General features: G+C 38.1%; 1 protein-coding gene across 6 annotated transcripts in view; it reads right to left on the bottom strand.

Moving 5' to 3' along the window:
• Nucleotides 1-26,550, bottom strand: part of TAPT1 (transmembrane anterior posterior transformation 1) — an 88,996-nt gene that overhangs the window by 42,135 nt on the left and 20,311 nt on the right. For 2 of the 6 annotated variants that reach the window (XM_075930687.1, XM_006136982.4), the window contains exons 3-5: nucleotides 20,369-20,487; nucleotides 14,576-14,599; nucleotides 3,689-3,851 (exon numbers count right to left, since the gene is read on the bottom strand). In XM_075930687.1, coding sequence (XP_075786802.1) covers nucleotides 3,689-3,851; nucleotides 14,576-14,599; nucleotides 20,369-20,487 — 306 coding nt within the window. Of the gene's footprint in view, nucleotides 1-3,688; nucleotides 3,852-14,575; nucleotides 14,600-15,413; nucleotides 15,482-20,368; nucleotides 20,488-26,550 lie in introns of all 6 variants that reach the window. The other 4 variants (XM_075930688.1, XM_014580547.3, XM_075930686.1 and 1 more) reach the window with 4 other exon arrangements.

The raw sequence follows: 26,550 nt of genomic DNA, 5'->3' as shown, positions 1-26,550 counted from the left end.
AATGACTACTTTAGACAAGTAAAAACAATAACCAGTAGTATCAGGGTAAAGCAGAAGATAAACAAGCAAATACTTTCCTTTGCCACATTAACCTAAAGGTTTTTCCACAGAACAATATAGTCAGCCAAAGTTCAGTGCTTTTTTTTTTTTTTTTTTTTTTTAAAGCGGTTGCTAGTCAGATTTAAAAAAAAAAAAAATCACTGAAGAGCAACTTCTGACAGAAATCAGAAAAGTTCAACTCCTCTCTCAAGCCAACAGTCATTATTTAGTACTACTAAAACATTTAATGGTGAAGATTTCACCAAAACAACAAATGAGTACAGTTAAATGCTGAATATCCCAGACAAAACAAGAGTACCATTTAGCACTAACTAGCTACCCTAATAGTATTATGGTAATAGAATCTCCTGCTCAGAGTTATTTCAAAAGCTCTGCAGCTTGAAATTTTAAATCAGGAAAAGAATTAGGTTAATTCAAAAGAATATTTACAATGGTATTGTTTTCGGCTTTTTACTTCTCAGTAAAAGTGGTCAACATCCCCTAGCTCCTGCTCCAATGTGATGCCCCATCATGCACTTTGTTTGGTGAAGTGGCACCCACTATTGAATACTTAAGGAGGCAGGTAAGTTTTGTTTAGTTCACAATATTGCGAAGGGTTTAAAAAAGTTTTTTAATTTTAACATTTTAATGTTTTATATCCCTTACGGTATAAAACAAGGAAACACCACGCAATATTGTTGGTTCTTTTAAAGCAGACTTACCTAAACCCTATATGCCGGCTCCAGGCTCCAGTTGAGTTCCATGGTGAATGTTGCGTCACCAGCATAACGCACGCTGGGGCTTCATAAGGAGTAGGAGCCGGTGGGTCTGAATCTAAAAAAAGAAAAGCGTCATTTTAAGCCAGCAGGGCTGAATGCACCCCTCAACCTTGTTATTTGGGGGCATTCAGCACATGATTTGGGTGGTTTTTATTTCTATCAAATCCATTTGCAGGACAATATTCTCTGACCCAAAGTCAGCCGAAAACATCATTGTAAACATCTTTGTCAGTCTAATCATTTCCACGAATTAAACATTTCAAAATCAGAGGTTTGAGTTAAGTATATTTTAAATACCAATACAAGTCTGGTTATTGCCTTTACAAAAAAGAGTGCACATGAGCAACTTCTAAGGTGTACTGTTAGTGGCAGATTTGCATTTGGGTAAAATGGAAACAAGTTTCCAACAAGTATGTTGAGTGGGATCTAAAACCCTCTGTTTTATGCTGATATGGATGTGATTTAGGCTTGTAAAAAGCTTGCAGAAATCACGTTTCCTACTCTGCCATGCATGACATTTTTTCATGGTAGATCAAGAAATCCAGTACACTTTCTAGCAGGAGCCTTCTCTACTGAAATCAAAGGGAGCTTGCTTTGCTAGTAGCTATAAGCAATACCAGAACACAGAATTCAGATCAGCAGGATCTATTCCCTTGCCCTGGAGCAGACATGGCACCATTGGTTCTGCTTATACTCAGGTAAAGCTAAGCTCAAGCTCCTTTCCTGTTTACTCAGTGAAGGGAATGAAACATGCCTTCTGCTTCGCTGATTAAACTATTGAAGCCCCATTTTAAAACATGCAGTAAGTAGCCATTATTGTTTTTGGTGTTGTTTTAAAACAATTACACTGAAATGAAATGAACTATTTTCAGCATTAATAAATTGTACCATTGGATTTACTTATTAAGTCACGATCATTCACAGTCAGAAATTAAGAAAATATATGTGGATAAATGTCCCCTAGAACATCACAGTTCACATGATCTTAGAGTGCTGAATTTTACATTTTGATTTCTAGATTAGCTGAAAGTAGTATTAAAGAAAAATCACATGAAAGGCAAGACAGTCTTAATTAACATCCAAGATTGTGCTCACACATCACTTACTTCAGGAAGCATATTAATATTGTGGTTACAAAATGTGCTTCTTATTCACTACTTTCAAACAGCAGTAGTGAATAATTCATGTCTAGACTACAAATCTCTGGATTTTCTACAAATCAAGACTCAGTTTCAATAATCCTCAAACTTCTGATAGACATCTGAATCATACTAATTAATCATGGGCTATTAGCAATAGTATAGTATCCTGGCAGAACAACAAGGGGTATAATAGCCCCTTAAACACATTATGCCTCTTTCATGCTACAGATATGCAGAGCTACGGTCAGACTCAAGCTTTATCCACTTTTTAAAACTTTTTGTAAATGTCGTTTATGGTTGTTCATAACATTTTAGGGAAAGAAAAGCAGTTGCTTCCCAAAGCGTTATATTAATAACAAATCATATAAAAACAGATGCTTTGAGTTTTACAGGACTTCCTTTTATGCTACTTCATAGACATATCTCTTGGCTTCCCCCCTTCCCCTCCAAGTTTCTCCAACTCCTCTAAATTCATGGTAGAAACTAGGGATGTTAAAATGAGGTTAATTTACTAATCGAGTTGACTACTTGATTTGCTGATAAGCAGCCCAGCTCAGTCGGGCCTGGGACCAAACCCCGCTGTGGCTCTGCAATTTAAAAGACAATTGGAGTCAGGCAGCCTGCCCCCTGGCTCCTACTGCATTTTAAATCGCAGAGTTGCAGCAGAGTTTGGCCCTGGAGCAGTAGGAGCTGTGGGGATGGCTGTCTGGCTCCTACTGCCTTTTAAATCGCAGAGCCACAGAGGGGTTTGGTTCCGGACCGGGGGAGCGGGGACTGAGCCGGGCTGCCTGCCTGCAAGAGCAGTCCCATTCATGGCAGCTGGGACCCACCGCAAACCAAGGGGCTACTGCTAGAGCAGCCTCTCTCCACGGCAAGCCTGGGCTGCTGTGGACAGGGGATGCTTTGCGACAGCAGTCCCTGTCTGTGAGGGGTCCCAGCTCCCCATTGGGACTCCCTCATGGACAGGGACTGCTGCCTAATACAGAGGCAGTGGGGGGAGGAGGAAATGCAAGTAGTCAACTCAACTAACCGATAAGCTTAGGCAAACAGTTGACTAACCGATAAGCTTAAGCTTATTGGTTAGTCGACTATTTGCTTTCATCCCTAGCAGACATTCTACCCACGTACTAAGGATTTTTATGATGGTATGGATTGGGAGAAGCTGGAAGTACTGATTTTGTTTTTAGTACACACGCGTAAGCATACTGAAAGGTACATTTCTAAAAAAAGAAATAAATAGATAAATCTCATCTACCTTAAGATTTTTTTCTTTATTCTACCCTAAGATCCTGCCACTATTGGGCAAAACCTTCACAGAATCAATTCCTATTTCAAATATTATATTTTTTTTTCAGCTATCTTATAGTCTGACTCTTGTATTTCAAGTTTCACTCTAGAACACTTTTCTTTTTTCTTTCTCTTTCTCTCTTCCTCATTTTATTTTTTTTAATTTAACATAATTAACTCTGATACATTACAAGAAACAGATTTAAGAGGATATATAACAAAGTTCTTGCACCCTTTTTCATGGAAGCATCTGTTGTAGAGATTTTCAAGTCCATGTCTATTTTACTATATGTTAAAGTACAACTTGAGGTTTTAACATCTTTCTAGCTACTATATTAGAGAGATGTACAAATGTCAAAGTGCAAAAATCATAATACATTATATCTGATATCCAGAAAGAAAGCATACTTTGACATTTCCTTTTAGTGTCAATGCCCTTACCTCCAGCATGTTGTAGATGATGTAGAGTTTTATGACAGACTGTCCTCTTATCAAATGGTACATCATAGAGTAGTCAACATAGTGCATCATGAAGTAGCAGATGATCAATATAACTCCTTTGAAAATGTCACATACCTGAGCAGGTTGTAGCAAACGTCTATCACTGAAATACAAAGACAAAATCATTTTTCTATATGTTATACAGTAAAATACAACACAAATGCCATTAGCTGATATGCACTGATAGAGGCTGCTGGCTAAGAATGAATATATATAATTTGAAAGAATTTACTGCTGAGCTAAAAATACAGAAAAACAAGTAGTGGTGCGCTAAAAATAATTATGCAAAATTATAGATCACCGTCTTGAACAGGATCATTCTCTCCCAGCTGTCAAGGCCCCAGTGGTTAGGTAAAATCACATTTGCCCTTAACCTTAACAAGAGCCTTTGCACAAAGGTATGGTTGTTTTTACTTAATCCTTCATTCTTAGGAATTTTACATATCACTTTAATCTCCTCACTTTCAGAAGTAGTCTTGCTTGCTTCTCTCTTTGGAAAGGAAAGGAAATGAAGCAGCCTTCTCTAATACTTCAGTACAAAGAAGGACATGCTAACGGATGGCGCATGTATAGACTACATGTTGTTTTAGTCTATAAAGTGCTACCAGACAATTTCTTGTTTTTTAAGTTCAGTCTGAAATAATTATTCCAGAATAGCTATTTTGGTAGATTTGCCCTTATTTTCTACCAGCCTAAGGAAAATTAAGTAAGGGCAAGCGAGAAACTGTCTGGACAGATACATATACAAATCATGAAATCAGTCATGTAGAAATTATAAAATATTCAGAGATGTTATAAGTGACACGTACAGGAAAAGCCATAATCAGATTTAACTGGTACCTATCAAAACATGTAATTAGATAAACCCCTCTACATTTTAGTACATCCCAAAAACAAAAATTGTGGTATAAAAAGATAATGAACATGTTGGGTTAGCTTTTATAAATTATGAAAGGTACATAGTTCCACTGCAATATATTGCAAATAAGTAATGCTATTCTAAGCCACATTGATCCCAGGATATGGCACTTACAAGGTGAGGTAACATTTTGCACAGCTGGTCCAATAAAACCCTAACTTCCTTGTCTCTAATTAGTTGACAGAAGTACACAAATTCTATGTTCTTCTACAAAAGATAAGAAATAAACAGACAGATGCCGAGACTCCACATTGCCCTCACCACATGTCTAGATCAAGCCATTAAATCAGATAATTAGCAATGGCTACTAGAGTTATATTAATATGGGTATATTACCTGATTTATAAGTTTGATTGAAAAGGGTTTAACAGAAAAGAGCTTAAGGATTGAAAAATGAGACGCCCATCTACTCTCAACAGTGTTTTAAACACTCCATACAATTGTTTAATAATTTCAACTGATTTATTTAAAATGGAGCAGATATAAAATCTTGAAATATACATAGTGAGTCTAAAAATACCCATGTTTTTATTACTATTACCCTTGTCTCCCCTTTTTCTTGCTATTGTTCATTTGCCATTCATTTATTATGTCTCGTATTAGCCTGTAAGCTCTTAGGAGTTTAGACATGATACACTCTTTTCAGACAAGCACTGCAATGTGCAACTACATAAAAGCTCATTTCTTGCAAAAAACATAAGTAGTGCCGTTTGAACCAGATGTTCATATGAATTCATACTTTTGAAGAGTGCACAAACACAACAGCTTTTATAAAACAGCAACTCAGTGGATCCTCTCACCGTCCAGGTTCTAAGGATTTACAATGGAAGCAGGGTGTCAGATTTGTACCAAGCAATAGTGTGTATATTCCTGTGCTGAGCTGATGAATGTCCATTTTGCTTCAGTCTTCACTGAAAAGGAAAATGGTTACCAGGTACTCAACTTGAACAGCAAGGGGAAAGGAACTAGGAATGTAAATATGCAATAAAAAAAATGTACTGGTTAAACAATTTAATTGTAATAGTTTAACTGTGTGGCTGAGGTCCCGGGGCTGGGGTCCAGGCAGTCCACCAGCTATGGGGAGTTCTTCCAACCCAGTCCTCTACACTTTGGATGAGGGGGCTGCTCTAGCCAGGGTTCTGCTACACTGCACCCTGAGTCAGGTACAGTGGACAGGAGGCTGCTCCCCCTGACCAGTCCTCCAATTAACCATTTACCTGGTAAGCATGCTAGTAAGGCTAATGATTACTGGTTAACCAGTTAACCTTTTCATCCCTATAAGGAACATAAGCCAAAATAGGGAAATAACATACTGAAGAATAGTTAAATACAATTAGAAGTATTCAAACCAGTAAGACCTAATGAAGGTCATAGTGGACCACAAGTTGAATATGAGTCAACAGTGTGATGCTGCTGCAAAAAAAGCAAATATGATTCTAGGTTGTATCAACAGGTGTGTTGTAAGCAAAACTCGTGAAGTCATTCTGCCGCTCTACTCTGCACTAGTTAGGCCTCAGCTAGAGTAGTGTGTCCAGTTCTGGGCGCCACTTTCAAGAAAGATGTGGAGAAATTGGAAAGGGTACAGAGAAGAGCGACAAGAATGATTAAAGGTTTAAGAGAACATGACCTATGAAGCCAGGCTTCATGAACTGGGCTTGTTTAGTTTGGAAAAAAGAAGATTAAGGGGGGACATGATAGCGGTTTTCAAATATCTAAAAGGGTGTCACAAGGAGGAAGGCGAAAATTTGTTCCTCTTGGTTTCTGAGGACAGGACAAGGAGTAATGGGCTTAAAGTGCAGCAGGGGAGGTTTAGATTGGACATTAGGAAAAAATTCCTAACTGTCAGGGTGGTCAAATATTGGAATAAATTGCCAAGGGAGGTGGTGGAATCTCCCTCTCTGGAGATATTTAAGAACAGGTTAGATAGACATCTGTCAGGGATGGTGTAGACTGAGCTTGGTCCTGCCTTGAGGGCGGGGGGCTGGACTCGATGACCTCTTGAGGTCCCTTCCAGTCCTATTATTCTATGATTCTATGATTAACTACAGGAAGTCAGGTGAGGTCCCAAAAGACTGAAGAAGAACAAACATACCGCTTATCTTTAAAAAGGATAACAAAGATGATCCAAGGAATTAGTAAGCCTGACACCAATACCCAGAAAGATCTTGGAAAAAATTTAAACAATTTGTATGCCATCCAGAGAATAGTAGGGCTATAAGGAACAGCCAGTCTGGATCCGTCTAAGACCAGGGTAGGGAATCTCTTTTTGGGTCAGGGGCCACTGACCCACTGAAAAATACGTAGGGGGGTGCCCCAAAAAACTCACTTACCTCACAGTTTTGGCCCCCAACTGAGAAGGACAGACAAAACTCTCTACATTTCCTTCACACATCAGGGTCTAGGTGGGCCCAGAGTAGTAAATTTTGTGGGCTCCAGCCTCATGCTGGGGGGGAAGAGGGAGTCGTGCAGTGCCATCATGGACTCCCCAATGCTGGGGGCAGACACTGAGTCTCAGGGCGGAATCCAGGCAAGCTGTGCACCGCATCTGGCCTCCCAGGCCTTAGGTTCCCCACCACTGGTTTAGACAAACATCTATCAGGGATGGTTTAGGTTTATTTTGTTCTGTGTCAGTACACGGGGCTAACGTTGATGACTTCAGGACTATTCCTTGTGTTTAAGTTTTTCAAGGCCCCTGTCAATCCTAATTCCCAGTTCAAAAAGTCACTGCACATTTAATCATCCAGGTCAAGAAGGTGAGTTTCAGGAGCTGTTGTGTATTAGGAGAAATGTAGTATCCATGCAATTAGCTGCTCCGGCATAAGATTTTTTGACAAGGCAACTTGGAGGGCTAAGTACTGTCTTAACCTTTCATACAGAATTAATGTACATCTCCCTACACTCCTTCATTCAGTGAAGTTGCTCTTATTTTGTTATTACCACTATAAAATAGCTATTCATTGCCACCAACAATTTAGTAGTGATGTGCTCAAATTGAGACCTATTTTTAAAGGAGTGACTGATACAGTATAATTTCTATAATATACTGGACAAACCTTATTGAATTAAATTAAACTTTGTTGAATCAAGTTTAAGAGTTCACTGTATTATTCACAGTTCACTCTCAGACTAATGGCTGTTCTTGTTATGAGTGAAAGATGTTATGAACTTGTAACCACAGAAAAACCTCATTATGTGCTCTGAAGATGTGATTGCCTGCCAGAATCCTTGGTGGACTTAGGGGTGATCTCTGGTAAACTTATTAACAGGCATACAGGTCCTTTTATTGTTTTTATTATGTTTCTCCTGCAAAACTTCCACTTTAAGAATGTGTTTACTGTACTTAGAAAAACTTGTGTGGTTACTTAACTGTGAGGAATTATGCTGTTCATAGTTTTTGTGGAGAATGCAAAGCATGCCTGTTTTTGAAGCATGACTTTGAGGAATTCACAGTATAGACAGGCAAAAAATATCCTGATCACAAGGTGGAGAGACATATTGTGTCACCCAAGAGAAGTGAAGGAAAGGAAGCCAAATGCTTAAGCATAGCTCTTGGCCAAAAAGGTGATATTAGAGATCTGAAAACATGTGTGCAATGAGTTTTGAGAACTAATCAAAGCCTCTGTTGCAATATTATCACACAATAATTAGCAAGTGCCTGTATTTGTCATTAGCACACTGAAGACTGGGGAAATTCAAAAGTACAGCAAGAAGGAGTCAGTGCCTTCCCACCTTGTTTCGTGATCATAAAGATTCTATGGTTCAGGTACTCACTACAAAGGTGAGAACAGTATAGACACCTAATCAAATAAATAGTGCTCATATGCTCACCACCACTCTAGCTTCAAAATCTGCCCCTTCTGGCAGCTGCAGACAATAGGAAACTGCATATAAAATATTTCTGAGCCATCAGTCAGCAAGAAATAAGTGACTGAGCAATGGATATGGGGAATGCTCTGGAGTCTTTATCAAACCAGCTAATCCCTCCTGGGGCCTCCTGTGTTTATAACCTGCCACTGAAAATTTAAAGGAACAAGCTAACAAAATACATATATAGCATTGCACAAATTCACTCAAAGTAGTTTAAAAATCACACCTTCACTTAAATTATGTGTACCTAGACCATAGCCAATCACAGGTGAAAAATGAAAAGGAGGGCAACATCCAGGAAGGATTTATACACATGGCTATAGAGAAAAAACAAAAATGGTCAACATACCACAAAGGCACCAATTAACAGTCCTTTGTCTAAAGCAAGTGCTAAAAGTGAGCTGGGAATAGCAGGTTTCTTTACTAGTCTGCAAAATTCCTATTCTAAGGCTGCCTCAAAATGAAAGTAGCCATACAATTAAAATGCAGAGGTGAATTAACTGGATACCAAAGCTACTAGTTGAGTAAGAAGCATTATACATTTTCTCTGGATTTTCTTCGGAGGTTGGCAGAGGAAAGCATACGTTGAAGTTATCAGAAAGGTTCCATGCTTCCGTACAAATGGATGGAGTGGGATATTTTTTTAACTGAAAATTGAACTTTGATTGTATATGTATGTAGCTTCATACCTTCTGTAGTCCCCAAAAAGGTGCCTAGGAGAAGAAGGTTGCCAGAATTACTGCCATTTCAATCTACTTTGGGGAGCAAGTTTTAAACTGACATTTTCCCCCGTCCTCCCCCCCCCCCCATGAACTTTATGTCTGGCCTTGAAATATTCCTCAGTGTCGAGAAGGCGAACAGCAACCACAGACAGAAAGTATACTGTGGGTACATTCTCACAATGTAGCTATAAAAAAAATGCATGTTTGTTACTGTGTGCAATCTACGCTCAGTTAAACGAAAGCTATGTTTGGTACGTGCTAGTTCCTATAGGGTAATATCCAAACTGTCTGCTGTCCAAGGGCTTATTTCTTATAATCTCTTACTAGACTGCAGAAGTGAGTGTTTTTTGGAAACCAATTACAGGCTTGCAATATAGCTAAACTTGGTTTAAGTCATAACTTCTACATCTCCATACACCAATCTACAGAATTCTTTGAAAGAGTAAATAAGTATGTGGATAAGAGGGATCCAGCAGATATAGTGTACTTAGATTTCCAGAAAGCCTTTGACAAGGTCCCTCATCAAAGGCTCTTAAACAATGAAAGCTATCATGAATAAGAGGGAGGTCCTCGAATCAACTGGTTAAAAGATAGGAAACAAAGGGTAGTTATAAATGGTCAGTTTTCAGAATAGAGAGAAGTAAATAGTGGTGTCCCAGGATCTGTACTGGGATCAGTGCTATTCAACAGATTCATAAATGATCTGGGGAAAAAAAGGATTAAAATTGAGGTGGCAAAAACTGCAAATGACACAAAAGTTCTCAAGGTGGTTAAAACCAACGCAGACTGTGAAGAGGTACAAAGGGACCTCACAAAACGTGGTGACTGAGAAACAAAATGACAGATGAAATTCAATGTTGACAAATGCAAAGGAATGCACATTGGAAAACAACCCCAAATATACATATAAAATTATGGGGTCTAAATTAGCTGTTACCAGTCAAGAAAGAGATCTTGGACTCATTGTGGAGAATTCTCTGAAAACAGCCACTCAATGTGCAGTGGCAGTAAAAAAAGCTAACAGAATATTGTAAATAATCAGAAAGGTATAGATAAGTCAAATAATATCAAAATGTCTATAAAAATCCATGATACACCCACTTCTTGAATGCTGCATGCAGATGTGGTCACCGCATCTCAAAAAAGAATAGAGATGTGGAACAACTTGCATATGAGGAAAGATTACGAAGAATGAGACCACAGCTGAAAAAAAGAGATGACGGGGGAGAACATGATACAAGTCTATAAAATCATGACAGATGGGGCATAAGTAAATAAGTGTTATTTACTCCTTCTGATACCACAAGGAGGGGGTCATCAAATGTAATTAATATACTGCTTTGCGGCAGCAGCCCCTGTCCGTGGGGAGGTCCGAGTTCCCTGCAGACAGAGGCAGGAGCTCAGGGGGCAGCTGCTGGACCAGCCTCTGTCCACAGCCAACCCAGGCTGCCGCAGACAGAGGCTGCTTCATGGCAGCCTCCCCGCACTCCCTCACCACCCTTCCCTTGGGAGCAGCCTCAATCCACGGGGAGCTCAGACATCTGGGGACAGGGGTTGCTGCCACTCCATGCTGTTGCCTCTGTATACAGCACCTCTGTATATATACAGGCAGCAGCATGAAGTGTCAAGCAGCCAATCTGTGTGGGGAGCTGGTTTTTAAACTGGCCCCCCTCACAAACTGGCTCCCGCTTGGCACCCCCCCACTGCTACCTCTGATACAGAAAGTAATAGGCAGATTTAAAACCAACAAAAGGAAGTATTTCTTCACACAGCTAACCTGTAGAACACTTTGCTAGAGAATGTTGAGAAGGCCAAGATTACAACAAGGGTTCAAAAAAGAACTAGATAAATTCATGGAGGATATGTCCAATCACTGTTTTACTTTATTATTATTTCTGAGTGATGGTAAGTCAGTGTCCAGGAACTATCACTCTTTTTGCTGTATAAATATATGTTTAATTAAGTTTGTATCAAGCTCCCCGCCACAGCCCCACTTTCCAAAAAAGCAGCTACTCAGGGGGCATAATGAAAAAGAGACCATGAGAAATCTCTGGGCCAGATGTTAAAAACTGGATAATGCAAAAGATGCACACCAGACAGATCTGGAGACCAGCTGATTACATTTGTCAGCAAACAAGGATAGTCTTGAGTCATTCAACAGCTCACTCTCCAGTGAACATCCACAGATGATTTAGACCAAGAGCTCAAACCCTCCCAGGGTTCTAGCCCAGAAGCAAAGCTACAAGTGAGACTACCCTCTTAAAAACACAAAGGAGGCTAGTCTTCATTTGGTATTTTAGTCCTAACAAACTATTAGGTTTTCACCTTGTTATGGTACTTAAAAGAATATAGTGGTGCCACAGATGTATAGTGGCAATATATCAAAGTCTAAAAAGAGTAATCATGACATTAGTGTCAGATGAATTAAATACATCTTTTCAGTTGTCAAGAATGTAAAGGTTATTTTACCCTCAAATTTATTTCACTTTAAAATTGAAAAAAAAAAAAAAAGAATGGTAGTGAACAATTAGCAACTTTTAAAAATTATGGTATTTCTGACATAAGAAAAGCCATTTAAGACCTGACCTACATTAATACCCATTTCCCTGCCCAAAGTTAAACAGCCCTGACTTGTGCAATATAATGCAAAACTATAGAAAAAGAACAAAGTTTGCCAACAGAAATGAACAAATAGGGTGAAATTTCTTTGCTTCTGAAGATTTTTTTTTAAAACTCCATTGTTTGAAACAATCATACATGGTATGCAAGTTTTATACCAAGCCATTCTAAATACATTCCTTATGTGCATCTCATACAATAGGAAGATTTCTGTCTCCATCTATTTTTTGAGATAAATAAAGCACAAGAGTCTAAACCTGTACAAAAGATCAGAAACACCAATGCCATTATGAAGAAAACAATTACAAACGCATACACTTCAGGAGTATTTCAATGGCAGCAAATTATTATTTTGATAGTACTTGTACTGTACATTATGCCAGCTATAGGCTCATATTGCATTACTATCTGTCTTTGCTAAAGAACTAAATGTTCTTTGTTCTAACAGCTGTACCACTGAAGTTTTTTAACAACTGGTAGGGCACGAGTAAGATGAGTCACAATAAAACCCTGGTTTACTGGAATCCAGAATAATTAATCCACAAATCAATGAAATATACAAAGCTGATTAGAGTTCTGGCATCCCAAATATGTAATCTGACTAGTGCATTTTTAGCTATTTTTATACAACATATAAAGGATCTACAACATAAGGATATAATAAGCTTAACTCATAATTTTACTCCATATAGCCAATATTTTCAAGAGAAGCCAGGATACCAGTTTCTACCAAATTTATCCCAAGGAGAATCAAGTGACAGCATTTCTTTCATGGGAGCACCATAAAAAATAGAACCCAAATAAAAACATTTATTTTGTATTGCATTTAACTGAAACATCTAGACACTTGTTAAAATTTCTCTAGATTATAAAATCAAGCTGTACCCATCTATTCAGCATCTTGTCATCTCAAATACTGATTGATGCTTCGGAGGATAAATCCTCATGACAAACACATTCAGTAACTTTCTCAAGAGGGAAGTTGCATTTAAATACTAGGCAGCAAATGATTGGCTTTTATTCTAGAAAGTTTATTATGCTTTATAAATTCTTATCTTATATAACTAATAATCTCATATAAATAAGTGTAATTCTTTTTTCAAATCTAATTCAGTTTTTTGATTCTATATTCTTTGGGCAGTAAGTTATGAATTATGCAAAAACTGATTGTACTAATATTAAAATGTGTTGCCTTAATATAATTACTGTTTACGATTTTATCATGATGTGGCATATGTGAAAACGGATAAAAAGTAGCACCCAATTTATTCTCTGTATATTCTTGTTCTTCAAAAACAGCAGAACCATCCCCCAAACATCATACCCACTAATAATTATGGTTTGAGATTTATAAAGTTGTCATTTTGATGATGTTACATTAGGGATGTAAGCAGCATATACTTATTGGTTAGTCATGTGACCACTCGACTAGTCACTTTTCCCCATTGCTGCCTCTATCAGAGGCAGGAAGGGGAGGAGTAGAAGGGGGGCAGGCACAGAGGGGGAATCTGTGAGGAACTGGGTGCAAGCCGGGAATCAGTTGTCCCAGCTCATGCCTGGTCCTAGACGCTGCGCCTCTGATTTTAAATGCAGTAAGAGCCAGGCAGCTGTTACTACATTTAAAAGGCAGAGCAGTGGAGGGGTTAGCTCCCGGGGTCAGGATCTAACCCAGCTCTGCTGTTTCCCCACTTAACTAATCAAGTAGTCAATGGAAAATTCCATCAACTACTCTATTAGCTGGTTAAACAAAATTTAACACCCCTATATTACACAGGGATAATTACATATTGTATATACTGATTTTGTATAGAGCTATTAAATTTTTTTTAAACCAAATGTTATGCATTACTAAGTGTAATGCTGTAAAAAAAGTTTATGTATCCAGTGTCAACACAATTACCTTTAATAACATTTATAATCACATCCAAGAATTAGACAAGTTAAACTACGTCAAGGAAGATAAAACAACAGAAACAGGAATGAGCAGCCTACTGCTTAAGATACAATAATTTTATTTTTCATAAAAATATCCTTATTAAGTGTCAGAGAACTAAACCAAAATGAGTTTGCTGCAAACATGTCTGTATATAGAATGAATTTTTAAAAAATTCTTCAAAAGGTGTGAGGAGCCAGCATCCGTTTTTGTTTTGGAAAAGATGCCTGAATTCACAAATAAAACTAGGGATGTCAATGTGTACTCGACCACATGATTAACCAATAAGTCTGGGCTTATCGGTTAATACTATTGTATCAAAGGCAATGGGGAGGCAGCGGAGAGAGGGCGGAAGGGGCAAGAGGGAGCCAGTAAAACTGGGTCCCCACAAGCACCAAGCCCCCACCTCCTGCATGTAAATGTGTAACCACTAAAAATTTCAAGTGTTTACACGTTTATACAAATACCTGATTAGACTGCCTTAAAGAGCCATTTTCAACACATCTAATATTTGTATTGGAAAAGTAACTCATATCCATGGTCATTGCATTTTCAAGCGTGTGCATGTGTACGTAAACACAACATTTTGTAATTTTTCTTAACTGGTTTTTAATATTAGGGTTTTGCTCACAGACATCTATTTGAAACACAGGACAAAATGGAGGCTAGGTTGTCAATATCAAACAGCACTTCACTTTTGAAAACACGAAAACTACATGCAAACAACACAGCACAAGACCATACTAACAATGTAACATAAAACCAACCTGATTTCTAGGCTCCGAGGAGAGCTGTCTCAGAATAAATGCAAAATAAGATCCCACGTGAGAACATTAAAAAAATCTTCACTTTATACATTTATTTTAATAATGAGCAGCATTATTATTAAAAGTCAACATTTACTGTGTAGATTTGCTAAGTGTTTATTATGCAAATAAGTCTAAGTAGTTCTCATAATACCCATAATTTTCTGAAAAACAAAACAGTTTAGTGTTTTTCACCTGCCAAAATGCAGGTACTTTTTCAAAAATCCATAGACTAAAGTTGGTCTTGTGGTCACCCAGAGATACAGATTAACTAACTGTACTTAGTCAAATGAGTTAGTTTTAAGCAATCTCTTATAATTTTAAATTATAAAATTTGCTTAAAAAATAAAGTACAGGCAAAAATATAACTGATGATGAACAGAAACATCTGGAATACAATACAAAAGTAAAAACAAACCATTTTGTACTGTACTAAATAATCAAAACAGAGCAAGTGCTGAGAATTATTTGTTGATGGAAATGATGCACATATACTGTACCTACAAACATGTAAACCCTAGTGTCTGTATATACCAAACTACTTCCATAACCGCCCCCACCCCTCCACAAACACACAAATCACATAAGAAAGTAAGTATAACACTAAACAGCACAAGCCTTTATGTTTTCCTTTAAAGAACTATTCAGCTGTGGGCAATTTATAACAAGTGTCTTTTGATCTGAGAATGTTAATTAATAATTGACCTAAGTTGTCCATTGATGTATTCAGTCATTTTACTGAGTACAAGTGGATGTGAATTTGGCTGATAGCATAAAAGGAAAATCAGGATTTACTCACCATGGAGAAGTTCCCTGTGACACCACATTCCATTCTATAAAGGAAGTGAAAGTGCTCTTCCCTTCAGTCTGATTTACAAGAGAGAAAGAAAGAGAGAAGATTGTAATGTTGCTACACTAACGTACTCTTATGGAAAGGAAAGGTGGATGTCTGCACTGACACTGATAAGCTTTTCTAATGTAGCACACACAGAATGCACATGGACAGGATTTGGCTTTTTGTTTAGAAGGAATAAATTTGAATACATTCTGATGGAAGACAACACACATTTGCCTTCTCATTAGTTTAATCAGACAGTGAAGAAACTGTGTGAGTGCAAGGGCTGGAACTAGTCCTGGATGGGATGAGGTGAGAAGGGAGAGACATTCCCAACAAATAAGCAATTACACTTGGACCTAGGTCTGTAATGGAAACGCCAATTTACTTTTTAAAAAGGTCTGACAATTTATCAGAGTAACAAGATCTGGAGGTTAGGTCCATAAAAGGCTATTAGCCAGGGGATAGAAGTGGTGTCCCTGGCCTCTGTTTGTCAGAGGCTGGAGAAGAATGGCAGGAGACAAATCACTGATCATTGTCTTTGGTCCACCCTCTCTGGGGCACCTGGTGCTGGCCACTGTAGGCAGATAGGCTACTGGGCTAGATGGACCTTTGGTCTGACCCAGTTTGGCCGTTCTTATGTTCTTAAGATCCACACAAAAAATGCCAATATGTTTGGTATTTCTAGAAGGCTCTCTATGCTGTAGTTCTTTCTTTGTTTATTTCCCATTGAAAGAAGTGAAGTCCAACATGGGTAACAGGGAATTTTATAAATACAGCTACTACAACCAAGCCTAGAAAGGAGCTAAATAAATTATAACTTGGAACTAATACTACTTATCCCTTTTAGGAAGAAAGGAGTAGAGCAATAACATGCCCTTTATCGAGTGTATTTACAATATAAGTCCACTGATTTCCACATAAAAGAACAAATCGGAACTTTCAGGGAAACACTTCAAGGAGTTAGTACCTTAGACATTGACATTTCTTCCCACAGGAGAATATTTATAATCTAGTTCAGTATTTTCTAGAATGATGCCTTAAAAATAAATCTGAGGTTATTGGAAAAACCTTTCAGGGAAGAACGAAGATGTAATATAATCTAGTCATTCATTCTATAGTTTAATTATAGAATTAGTTTTACTGGATGGAATCTTCTTTAGTCCTAATATCTAAAAAACTGTCTTGGATTATGTGCAATTTTAAGATTTCATCCTAAAATTCTTTGTATCAATATTATTATGAACAAAGATCTTGCTGTCATTTCTTCTTAGGTCTTTTGCTATGCTAGGCTGAAAATAAATGATCTATATCCTTAGAATTCTACAAGCAAAAGATCAAGATGCATAGGAAATCTGTTATCTGAACTAATGAGATCCGACTATTGTTTCATAAGTGCAGTTCAAGGAATCTATTCTTGAGAAGTATCTTAACAGGTTTATTCCAACAAATTTTCAGAAATCCTTGCATTGGAATTGGTGTTTCAGCACAGAATGATAGAGTGGCTGAAGAATATCTTGGTTAGCATACAGAATTTATTTAATAGCAAGTAAGAACAAAGAAAGATTTATTGAATTTAGGAGACTCTTATTAGGAGGAAAACATTCTGGAATTATTTCAGGTAAGAGTTTTGTAAGATTGTTTTACTAATTCTACTCAACTTCCTAAACGGTTTGTTGAATCCTGTGAGACACCCATTCTATGTTTGGAACAAAGATCTAAAAGATATTAGGCCCAAACTACCAAAGTCACTCCCAAAGGAAACAGCACTAAAATCTTTTCAGTTTTGCTGTACAAGAATGACAGGCAGTTTGTACTTCATATCAGACTCTTGAATTGCACCAACTATGAATGTTCTGTAGATTAGCTGTTGCCTCAATAATTTTGAGCATCTGAGAAGGTACAGCTATGTTAAAACGTTGTTCTAACAAAAATAACGATCCAGAATTTGCTCTACAGATTTAAATCTAGACCAAAGGAAATGTCTTAGAATGATGGCTTAGTGGTCAAATTGTTGAAGAATTTATATTCTTTAATTTGTAAAGTAGGTATAACAAGTTGAATGGTGCCAGAAAATTAATCCCACATATGGGAAACACCTTGTTCAATGTTTCAGCTATTTTGTTTCACAGGGATATTAAAATACTGTACACACATAAAAACTAATGTGCAGTTCCCTCTTTGCATTTAACCATGCATGTTACCATGAATACAGATTAGTCTGATACAAAAGAAAAGGCTTGGACTCTTTCAAAGAAAAAAGGATGGAAAAATAATCCCTATCTCTTTTATAAAGAATAGTAAAATTACAAAGAAGTAGTATAAGTGAAGAGCAAGAGGACATGGGAGACAGAAAGCTAATCAACTTATCTGATGTGACCTTGAGGGGGAAAATGTTTATATGAAGGGAGGAGCACTTTTATTTACGATACAGAATGGAATACAACTTTACAAGTTACAGCTATAAGGAAGAGCTACTCAAATCTTTTCAACTGAAGGGAAGAACACCTACTTGAATGGTGTGAACAAGGCAAAGTTAACCAGCCAATTTGCTTTCTCAACAACTTCAATAATAATAGATGTGCTTAGCCTACTGACATAGTATCTACATATACATAAATGTATACTGACAATTTTGGGAATCAAAGTCTACATTTTTCTTGTTATACCAAACCAAATCAGTGGTTATTAAATAAAAAAGTAAAATGGAGAACTCATCATGCTAGGAACAGAATCATCATATCACACTAAACAAAATTACATTGTATTGTAAACATGAATTGTGTGTGAACGGTATATAAAGTCATCACATGTAAAAATCTATGAATTAGATAATGTATGATAGTCTAATCTAATGTAGACTCTGCTGACTTAAATGTATTTGGAAAGGTGTGTTTCCAGTGAAGTGGTTTTGAAAAGTAACTGAATATAACAACTTTCCCACCAAGAAAATCTTCTCCTTGGGTATACTGAAAATTATTGTAGCTGATATTAGAAATAAAAAAAAGTTTTACTACTACTTACTACTTTAAGCCCTATACAGCCAAAATAGTAGAACGAGTTCAAGTTAAATTAGTGGACCAAATTGTTCAACTAATGGCTCTTGTCTACACCTGTAAAACACGGCTGAAGACAATGGGGTTCCAAAGGTACATTTAAAAGACCAACATTTAGTCTACAGATATTTATTATAGATGTTTATGCATAAGCAGAAGAGGCTTGTTTTCCTTATCCCAGGCTAGATCTGCAAGGCTGGCATCAAGGGAATTTTTTTTTTTTTACTTGTAAACTTTGTAAAAAGAGAGGAAGTAATTAAGGGAATAAATCACCACAATGCCATTTTTAAATTACATTTTTAGACTTGAATTGCATTTTAGGATTTTGGTGATTACACCTCCTCTTGTAAGAATTTGAATGGATGTTGTTTAATTAGTAATGAAGAAAAAAGTTAAAATTGATAAACTGTAGTAACTGTGCTATACTAGAGATGTACATGGTAAGAAAATCTTTGTTTTGCATAATGAAAACCTCCCTAATTAATCTCAAATTGGAAGATAAAATACATGGAAGGCTGCCATCTAGCGTCCATTTTTAATAGTTTTAGACATTTCCCAAATGTGTGCACACAAATTTCACAACACAAAACAAGAAAACATTTTAAAAGCTATGGGATCTTCTTCATATAGTAACACTAGCTTTCCCTCTGTTAAAAAGGTATGCTCTAAAGTAAAACATTTCAAACCTACAAAACACTGTGTGTATACACAATACAAATGTGAGCTGCCATTTTATTACTAAGTCAACACAATTATGAAAGTGTAGATTATGAAAGTAGATTATGATTATCTGCTTATGAAAGTGCAGATTCTATTAATTCAAAGAATTATTGCAGCAGAGGCACCAATACTACAATCTCTCAATTTAATATACTTAAGAGATGGCAAAGTCTAAATAAAGATATTACCTTTTCAGGGTTAAATTAATCTATTCGAAGTTGGGGGGGGGAGGGAGGAAAATGTGGGACAACCGTGCTAAGGACCTAAGACTTGGGGCACCCCAAAACATCTAACTACAGTGTACAAAAACGGCAACAGAAGAGGAAGGAACCCCAGCAAGCATGATGCATCTAAGCCCCACATTTCTCTGAACAGGCCTGCATCCACTCTATCTTTGTTCTCTCAGCCAGAGTGGCAAAAGGCTATGAATTGGTAATATCTTTTATGTATTAACATTCATAACTATTGCTCTCGGAGTGAAAGTCTTTACACTCATTACCAATTCGCCAAATCAGTCAGGTTCCTTATACAGAGAGCAGCATAAACATGTGTCTGTATGAAATTTTAGTTTCTACTGATGTGGATAATGATTTTAACGTGCCCTGTTGTAAAATTAGGCAAATATCTAGATGAGTTGCTACAACCCATATAAAACCTATGCATAACCCCAGCAGTACATGTACCCCTGGTTGTTGAACTAAGGTACCCATTCTGCCCAGCATTTACTTCCTTACTGAAGTAAAATAATGGTTTTCTATCCTTGATTTCACAACACAGTAATGTTGTCTTAAGTGTTCATTTGAACACAAAGCCTCAATGTGTCAATGTTCTCATCAACAAAAACTGAATTAAAGGTGCTATTAAATTCATCCCTTTAGAAAAATGTGTCACCATGATGTTATGGGCTACAAATGGGGAAACCAAAAGGGTGTGTTAGTGATTACATTAGTCTTGACACTCACTTCTTTCCTATTTTGGTAGGTTTCAGTGAGATCATGTTTGACAATGCTGGAATCCATTCTCAATGTGAGCGTAAGCGCATAGGGCCATAAAATTAAATAGGCTAATTACAAAAACTTAAAGTAGTTAAAATATTATTTTAAAATAGCAATATTTTATTTTTAAAACAAAATAAAACCTTACCGTAAGCCATAAAAAGGCAGAGTGATGAACTGGAACAATGCCAGAAAAACTCGCAAAGGAAGCAGGGTGAACACATAGAGAAAAGCATCCAGGCACAAAAAGATTCCAAAAAACATCAACTAGATTATAAAAGGAAAACAAAAAGAAACATGTCATTCTTTTACACATACAAGACTTACATGTCATACAAGACTTCTGTCAACAAAAGTATAAATTAGTAAAAACCTAGTATTGTTAAGCACAATACTTCCATTTATTTAGCCATCTGAACTGGAAGCAACGTGGTATATTTGGAAACCTATTCAGCAAAATAGTTTGGACATCTAAAAATGCCGCCATGGCCTTTCAAAGCAGCAGCACCGCGTGGAGCCCTTATCGGGCTCCATGAGGCGCTGCCACTTTGAAGTATCCCCTTTCCACCCCGCCCCCCTTGCTGCCTCTATCTCATAGAGGGAGCAAAGGGTGAGGGGAGGGGAATCGACTAGTCCTTAACATCCTTAGTATACACTGGGGAGATTAGCCAAAGCAGAAACTATGGAAGGTGGAGAATTGCAGATATACCCCAACCATTCAGCAGTCAATAGGCTTTGGGGTAGTAAGGAGAGAGACAAGACAACTCTTATGTCTTCCCAAGATTCAATAGGGGGCTAAGAAGTATCTTTAGACATCTATTAACCAGAGACCATGTAACATATGCAGTCCCAGAGAAAGGTCAAAGAACTTCATCCTCGTAGGAATCCCAAATATCTTTCTGAAACTAGGGATGTTTAAAAAAAAATCGCTTACAAAGGTAACCATGTAACTATTGGAAATTTTAATGGTTACATAAGCTTAAATGAGCAGAGCTTGCAACGAAGCCTGCCCAGGAGCTTAGCCAGTAGGGGCGTCTGACTTCGCTGTCACAGAGACGCTGTCTCTCCAGTAGCCTGGCCAGCAAGAGATGCCGGCTCCACTCCTGGGGAGGAGGCTTCGCTGCCTGCCCTGCTCCTGGGGAGCCAGTGTGTAACCTGTGGCGGGGTGAGCCAGACAGGGCCCATGATGAACAGGAGTTCCGCTAGCTGGGGGACAAGAGGAGCTCTTGCCTGGGGGTCCCTGTGAGGCTGTAGCCTTCTGCCCAGGATCCGGAACCAGTAAGCATGACCCATTAGCTGATTAACCTTTCACTTCCTTAGCTGGGATCTGGAGAGATTTGGCTGGTGCCTTTCTCTAAATCAGGGGTCTCCAAACTGCGGCCCGCGAGGCCCTCTCATCCGGCCCGTGGAGACCTTTTTGTCTACGGAAAAAAAATTACGGAAATTTACGTGTATCCTGCCAAGATCAGCCGCCGCTTAAATCTAAAGCCAGAAATGTCTGCTATTTTGGCATCCAGGAAACAATTTCACCATTCACACTAATGCAGGTGTTCATGTGTAGTGTATCAATGTGTTATTAAATAATAACTGAATAAAATAATATTAAATAAATAATTAAAAACAACATCCATGTTTTGATTGTTTTTTATTTGGACCTCAAGTGTGTAGTCGGCCCCCGAACTGCTGTTTGATAGTTAATGCGGCCCTCGGGCTGAAAAGTTTGGAGACCCCTGCTCTAAATGATTCATGAGCTGTTCTAGAAGCATTCATGTAATCTAGCTCTTGTGCTGAGTGATCACAGTACTTGTTGGAAAGGATTTGCAGCTTGTTACTAGCAAAGTATTGTGAGAGATAACCCAGGATGACAAGTATAGTATAAGTATAGCATAGTAGTCCCACAGTCCCAGGCGGCATCCTGGGTATCCCATCACAACAGCCTACTGCAAATTTTCAAATCAAACCAGACTGAGTGCACTTAGAACATGCTAAGTGGCTGCTGAACTGACTGAACAAGACCACAGGTCTTGGAGGGGGAATGAGAGGATAGGGGTGAGAAATAACAAACCTTGACAACATTCTGAATTAAATTATCTTGATTTGACTTATATAATTATCCAGCCTTTTAACACTAACAACTTCATTCACCAAGATAGATTTAAAGTAAAAATGTGAATAGTCAAATTAATTTTGCTGGAAGTAGTAACTCAATACGATCTAGCATCTTCTTTGTCCCATTCTAGGCACAATATATGCCCTTTGTATTCAATCACTTCTTTACTACAGTATGGAAACTACTTTATAACTTCTGAGTAGTTTTTCCAAATTAACAGGATTCACACATAGACCCAGGCCCTTTAGTGAGTTTGTGGGTACAAAAAGGACCAGAGTCCTTTCTTTTGGTGCAATAACCCATGCCCTGTATTGTCCATGTTAGTTCTCACCCCTTTCTATATACAGCTTCAGAGACCGCTAGCTTCTGCAGGTAGCTCTGCAGTTCTTTGCAGGCACAGAATCAATAGCATCACGTCGAAACAGCTTTTGTAGCCATTATTGCTCTTCGTTCTGTTCCCTGATCTAATATTATTACACATGTTTATTCTTTAAGTTTTTCTCCAGGAACTTGTTTGGATTACACAATAGTGAACTTGCAAGTTTAAGTCTGTTTGTCCTAAGTTAAGTGGACATTTCTGTAAACTGTTTTTGTGTGTGCTGTATTTATTAAAAGTTGTTTTGTGCAAAGATGACAGTCTTTCTTACTAAGTTCAAAACTCTTTCCTTTCAACTGTTTTTATGGCATAAATCCCAATTGATCTTTGCCATTTTTTGGATGCTGAAGACTGACCAACTACTTCTGAAATGCAGCTGATGAAAAAGCCTACAATATGAGCTTAAATTACCATCATGGGTACATTTCAATGGCAACAGTGAGAGGCTCTTTCTTTTCAAATTCAGTAGTCGGTTCTTCCATTTCAATATATAGCTTAGTATTTTGGAGAGGAATCATCTTTTTAGTTTTGTGTACAGTGCCCAGCACAATGGGGCCTAGAACCTGGTTACTCTCTAGGCATTGCCACAATGCAATTAATTATTAAATGACATTTAATGTTTAAGAATGAAAAAATCTGCACTTTTAAAAAATCAGCACACTCTTTTTTGATACTTAATGGGACAATGCTTGTATTATACTTTGGAAGAAACTTGCTGAAGGTGCAATCCATCCTGTCATCCAGATCATTAATGAAGATGTTGAACAAAACCAGCCTCAGGACCTACTTTTATGGTACTCATCTTGATAAAAGCTGCTAACTAAACAACAAGCCACTGATCACTACCTGTTGAACCATATGATCTAGCCAGTGTTCTAGCCACCTTATATTATAGTCCATTCATCCAAACTTTACTACTTTAACTTGCTGGCAAGTATACTGTGGAACACCATTTCAAAAAATTTGCTACAGTCAAGGTATATCATATCCACTGCCTTCCCCATCATCATGGAGCCGTTCTCTCATCATAGCAGGCAATTAGGTTGGTCTGGCATGACTCGCCCTTCGTGAATCCATGTTGACTGTTCCTGAACACCTTCCTCTTCTCTAAGTGTTTCAAAATGGATTCCTTGAGGACCTGCTCCATGATTCTTCCAGGGACTGAGGTGAGACTGGCCCATGTAAAATTCCCCAAATTCTCCTTCTTTCCCTTTTAAAAGGATGGGGACTATATTTGCCTTTTTCTAATCATCCAAGACTTTCCTCAATTGCCACAAGTTTTAAAAAATAATGATCAACTGCTCTGCAATCACATCAACCAACTCTCAGAACACTCAGATGCATCAGATCCATTCCCATGGACTTGTGGATGTCTAGCTTTTCTAAATAGTCCTTAACCTGTAATTTCACTACTGAAAGACGCTCCCCATATCCTCATATTGTGCTGCCCAATGTAGCAGTCTAGAAACTGACCTAGTTTGTGAAGGCTTAGGCAAAAAAAGTATTTAGTCCTTCAGCTTTTTCCACATCATCTGTCACTAGGTTGTCTTTCCCATTCAGTAATGGTCCCATACCTTCCCTGACCACCTTCTTGTTGCTAACATATCTGTAGAAAACCTTCTTGTTATCCTTCACATCCCTTGCTAGCTGCAATTTCAATTGTTTCGACCTTCCTGATTACACTCATGTATGCGTGAACAATGCTTTTATACTCATCCCTAGTCATCTGTCCACGTTTCCACTTCTAAGCTTTCTTTTTGTGTTTAAACTCACTAAAGAGTTATCTATTAAGCCGAACTGGTCACCTGCCATATTTGCCTTTCTTTCTTCACGTTAGAATGGTTTGTTTTTGTGCCTCAATAAGGCTTCATTAAAATACAGCCAGCTCTCCTGGTCTCCTTTCCCCCTCATATTAGCTCCCAAGGGAACCCTGACCATCAGTTCTCTGAGGGAGTCAAAGTTTGTTTTTCTGAAGTCCAAGGTCTGTATTCTGCTGCATCCCTTTCTTCGATTTTCAGGATCCTGAGTTCAAGCTTCTCATGATGACTGTTGTCCAAGTTGCCACCTACTTCTATCAATTCTTCCCTGTTTGTAAGCAGCTGGTCAAGAGAAGCATGAGCCCTGGTTGGTTCCTCCAGCACTTGCACCAGGAAGTTGTCTCCACCACTCTCCAATACAGCAGCACACAGACAATCCAGGAAATTCTTGCTCTCCCAGCAAATGTCAGAGTAATTGAAGTCCTTCCTCCATGAGAACCAGGGCCTATGATCTGAAAACTTCTGTTTGAAGAAAGCCTCATCTATCCTCCTGGTTTGGTCATCAATAGCAGATGTCCATGATACTGCTCTTGTTGCTCTCGCCTTTAAATCTTAACTCAAAGTCTCAATAGGCTTTTCCCCAGTTTCATATTGGAGCTCTGAGCAATCACAATGCTCTTTTACATACAACACAATTCCTCCACCTTTTATCCCTTGCTTATCCTTCCCAAACAGTTTATACCAATCCAATACATTGCTCCTCCAATTCTCTGTGGGTATGTCTACACTAGCCCCCTCGTTCGAACTAGGGAGGCTAATGAGGGCGACCAAAATTGCAAATGAAGCGCGGGATTTAAATATCCCGCGCTTCATTAGCATGTTCCCAGGTGGTCACCATTTTAGAAATTGACTAGCCCGGAATAACTGCCCGCATCTACATGAATTAGCTGTTAAATCTCATTCCAGGAAGAACAACAGCTAATTCGAGTTAGGGCTTTACTTCGAACTGCCACGTATAGACACGGGCTAGCTGGTCTGAACCAGTATGGCCATTCTTATGTCCTTATTCTAGTGTTTCTCAAATGGTGTTCCATGGAACCCCAAGGTTCTGCAAGAAAATTCCATTACAATAACATTTTGATTAAAAGAATATTATGTGATTTTTGTTTTTAAATATGTGCAATTAAACTAAATGTTGATCTCATGATCTTGTTTAGCATTTGTTTATTATCACCCTTACTTATTTGTGGTCTACTTTTTCAGCTGTATATATTAGACTTATTAGGGGTTCCACAAAATTATTTCGAATTTAAAATGGTTCCATGGCCAAATACAATTGGGAAACACTGTCTTATTCAGTTCACTTTCCTGGCAGTGTGTCTTGGGATTTCCCACCAGGTTCTGCCATGCATTCAGTTGCCCAATGGACTTCGACAGCAGGGTGAATTCTTCCTTTTTCTAATATGTATTTCTATATCTCAATTGATAACTTTCTAGTTCTATAGTGGGGTCCAAGATAGGGATGTTAAAATGTTTGTAACTGAGTAACCGTGTGGGGGCAGCAGCCAGCATACACCGGCATAAACTTAACATTTAACTGGTTAACTCAATTAGAATGTATGTTCCTATTTTACAGGAACGCGCTGGGGTTTATATATGTATGATTCACTAAAGAGTTATAGTGAAGTGTCTATTATAAACTATGAATAGCATTTACAGCTATGAATAGTATTTAAAGAATTATTTATCAATACCAAAAAGAAAATTCTTATGGCAGATAACCAAGAGGTGACATATCTCAGACAGGTAGCTTTCTGGCAGTGCATTTCTCTCCCTGTTTGGTAATTGTGTAATCCGTCTCTCAACATAACACTATTTGTATACTGAATCGGATGCTCATTAGGGGTAGGGCTACACCAGGGGTGGCCAACCCGTTACAGATGAAGAGTCAAAATAGAAGTGAATACAGCGCAAAGAGCAGCCGGGGGGGCGGGGGGGAGAGGCGGAAGAAGCCCCAGCTGCTGCCCTTCTAAGAGCAGAGCAGGCATTGCCCTTTTAAGGCAGCCATTTTGAAGGTGGCCATTTTG

The sequence above is a fragment of the Pelodiscus sinensis genome, chromosome 5, assembly GCF_049634645.1.
Source record: "Pelodiscus sinensis isolate JC-2024 chromosome 5, ASM4963464v1, whole genome shotgun sequence".
In the NCBI taxonomy this organism is placed as follows: domain Eukaryota; kingdom Metazoa; phylum Chordata; order Testudines; family Trionychidae; genus Pelodiscus; species Pelodiscus sinensis.
Note: the sequence above shows the minus strand (reverse complement) of the source record. Positions and strands in the feature narration are given on the sequence as shown.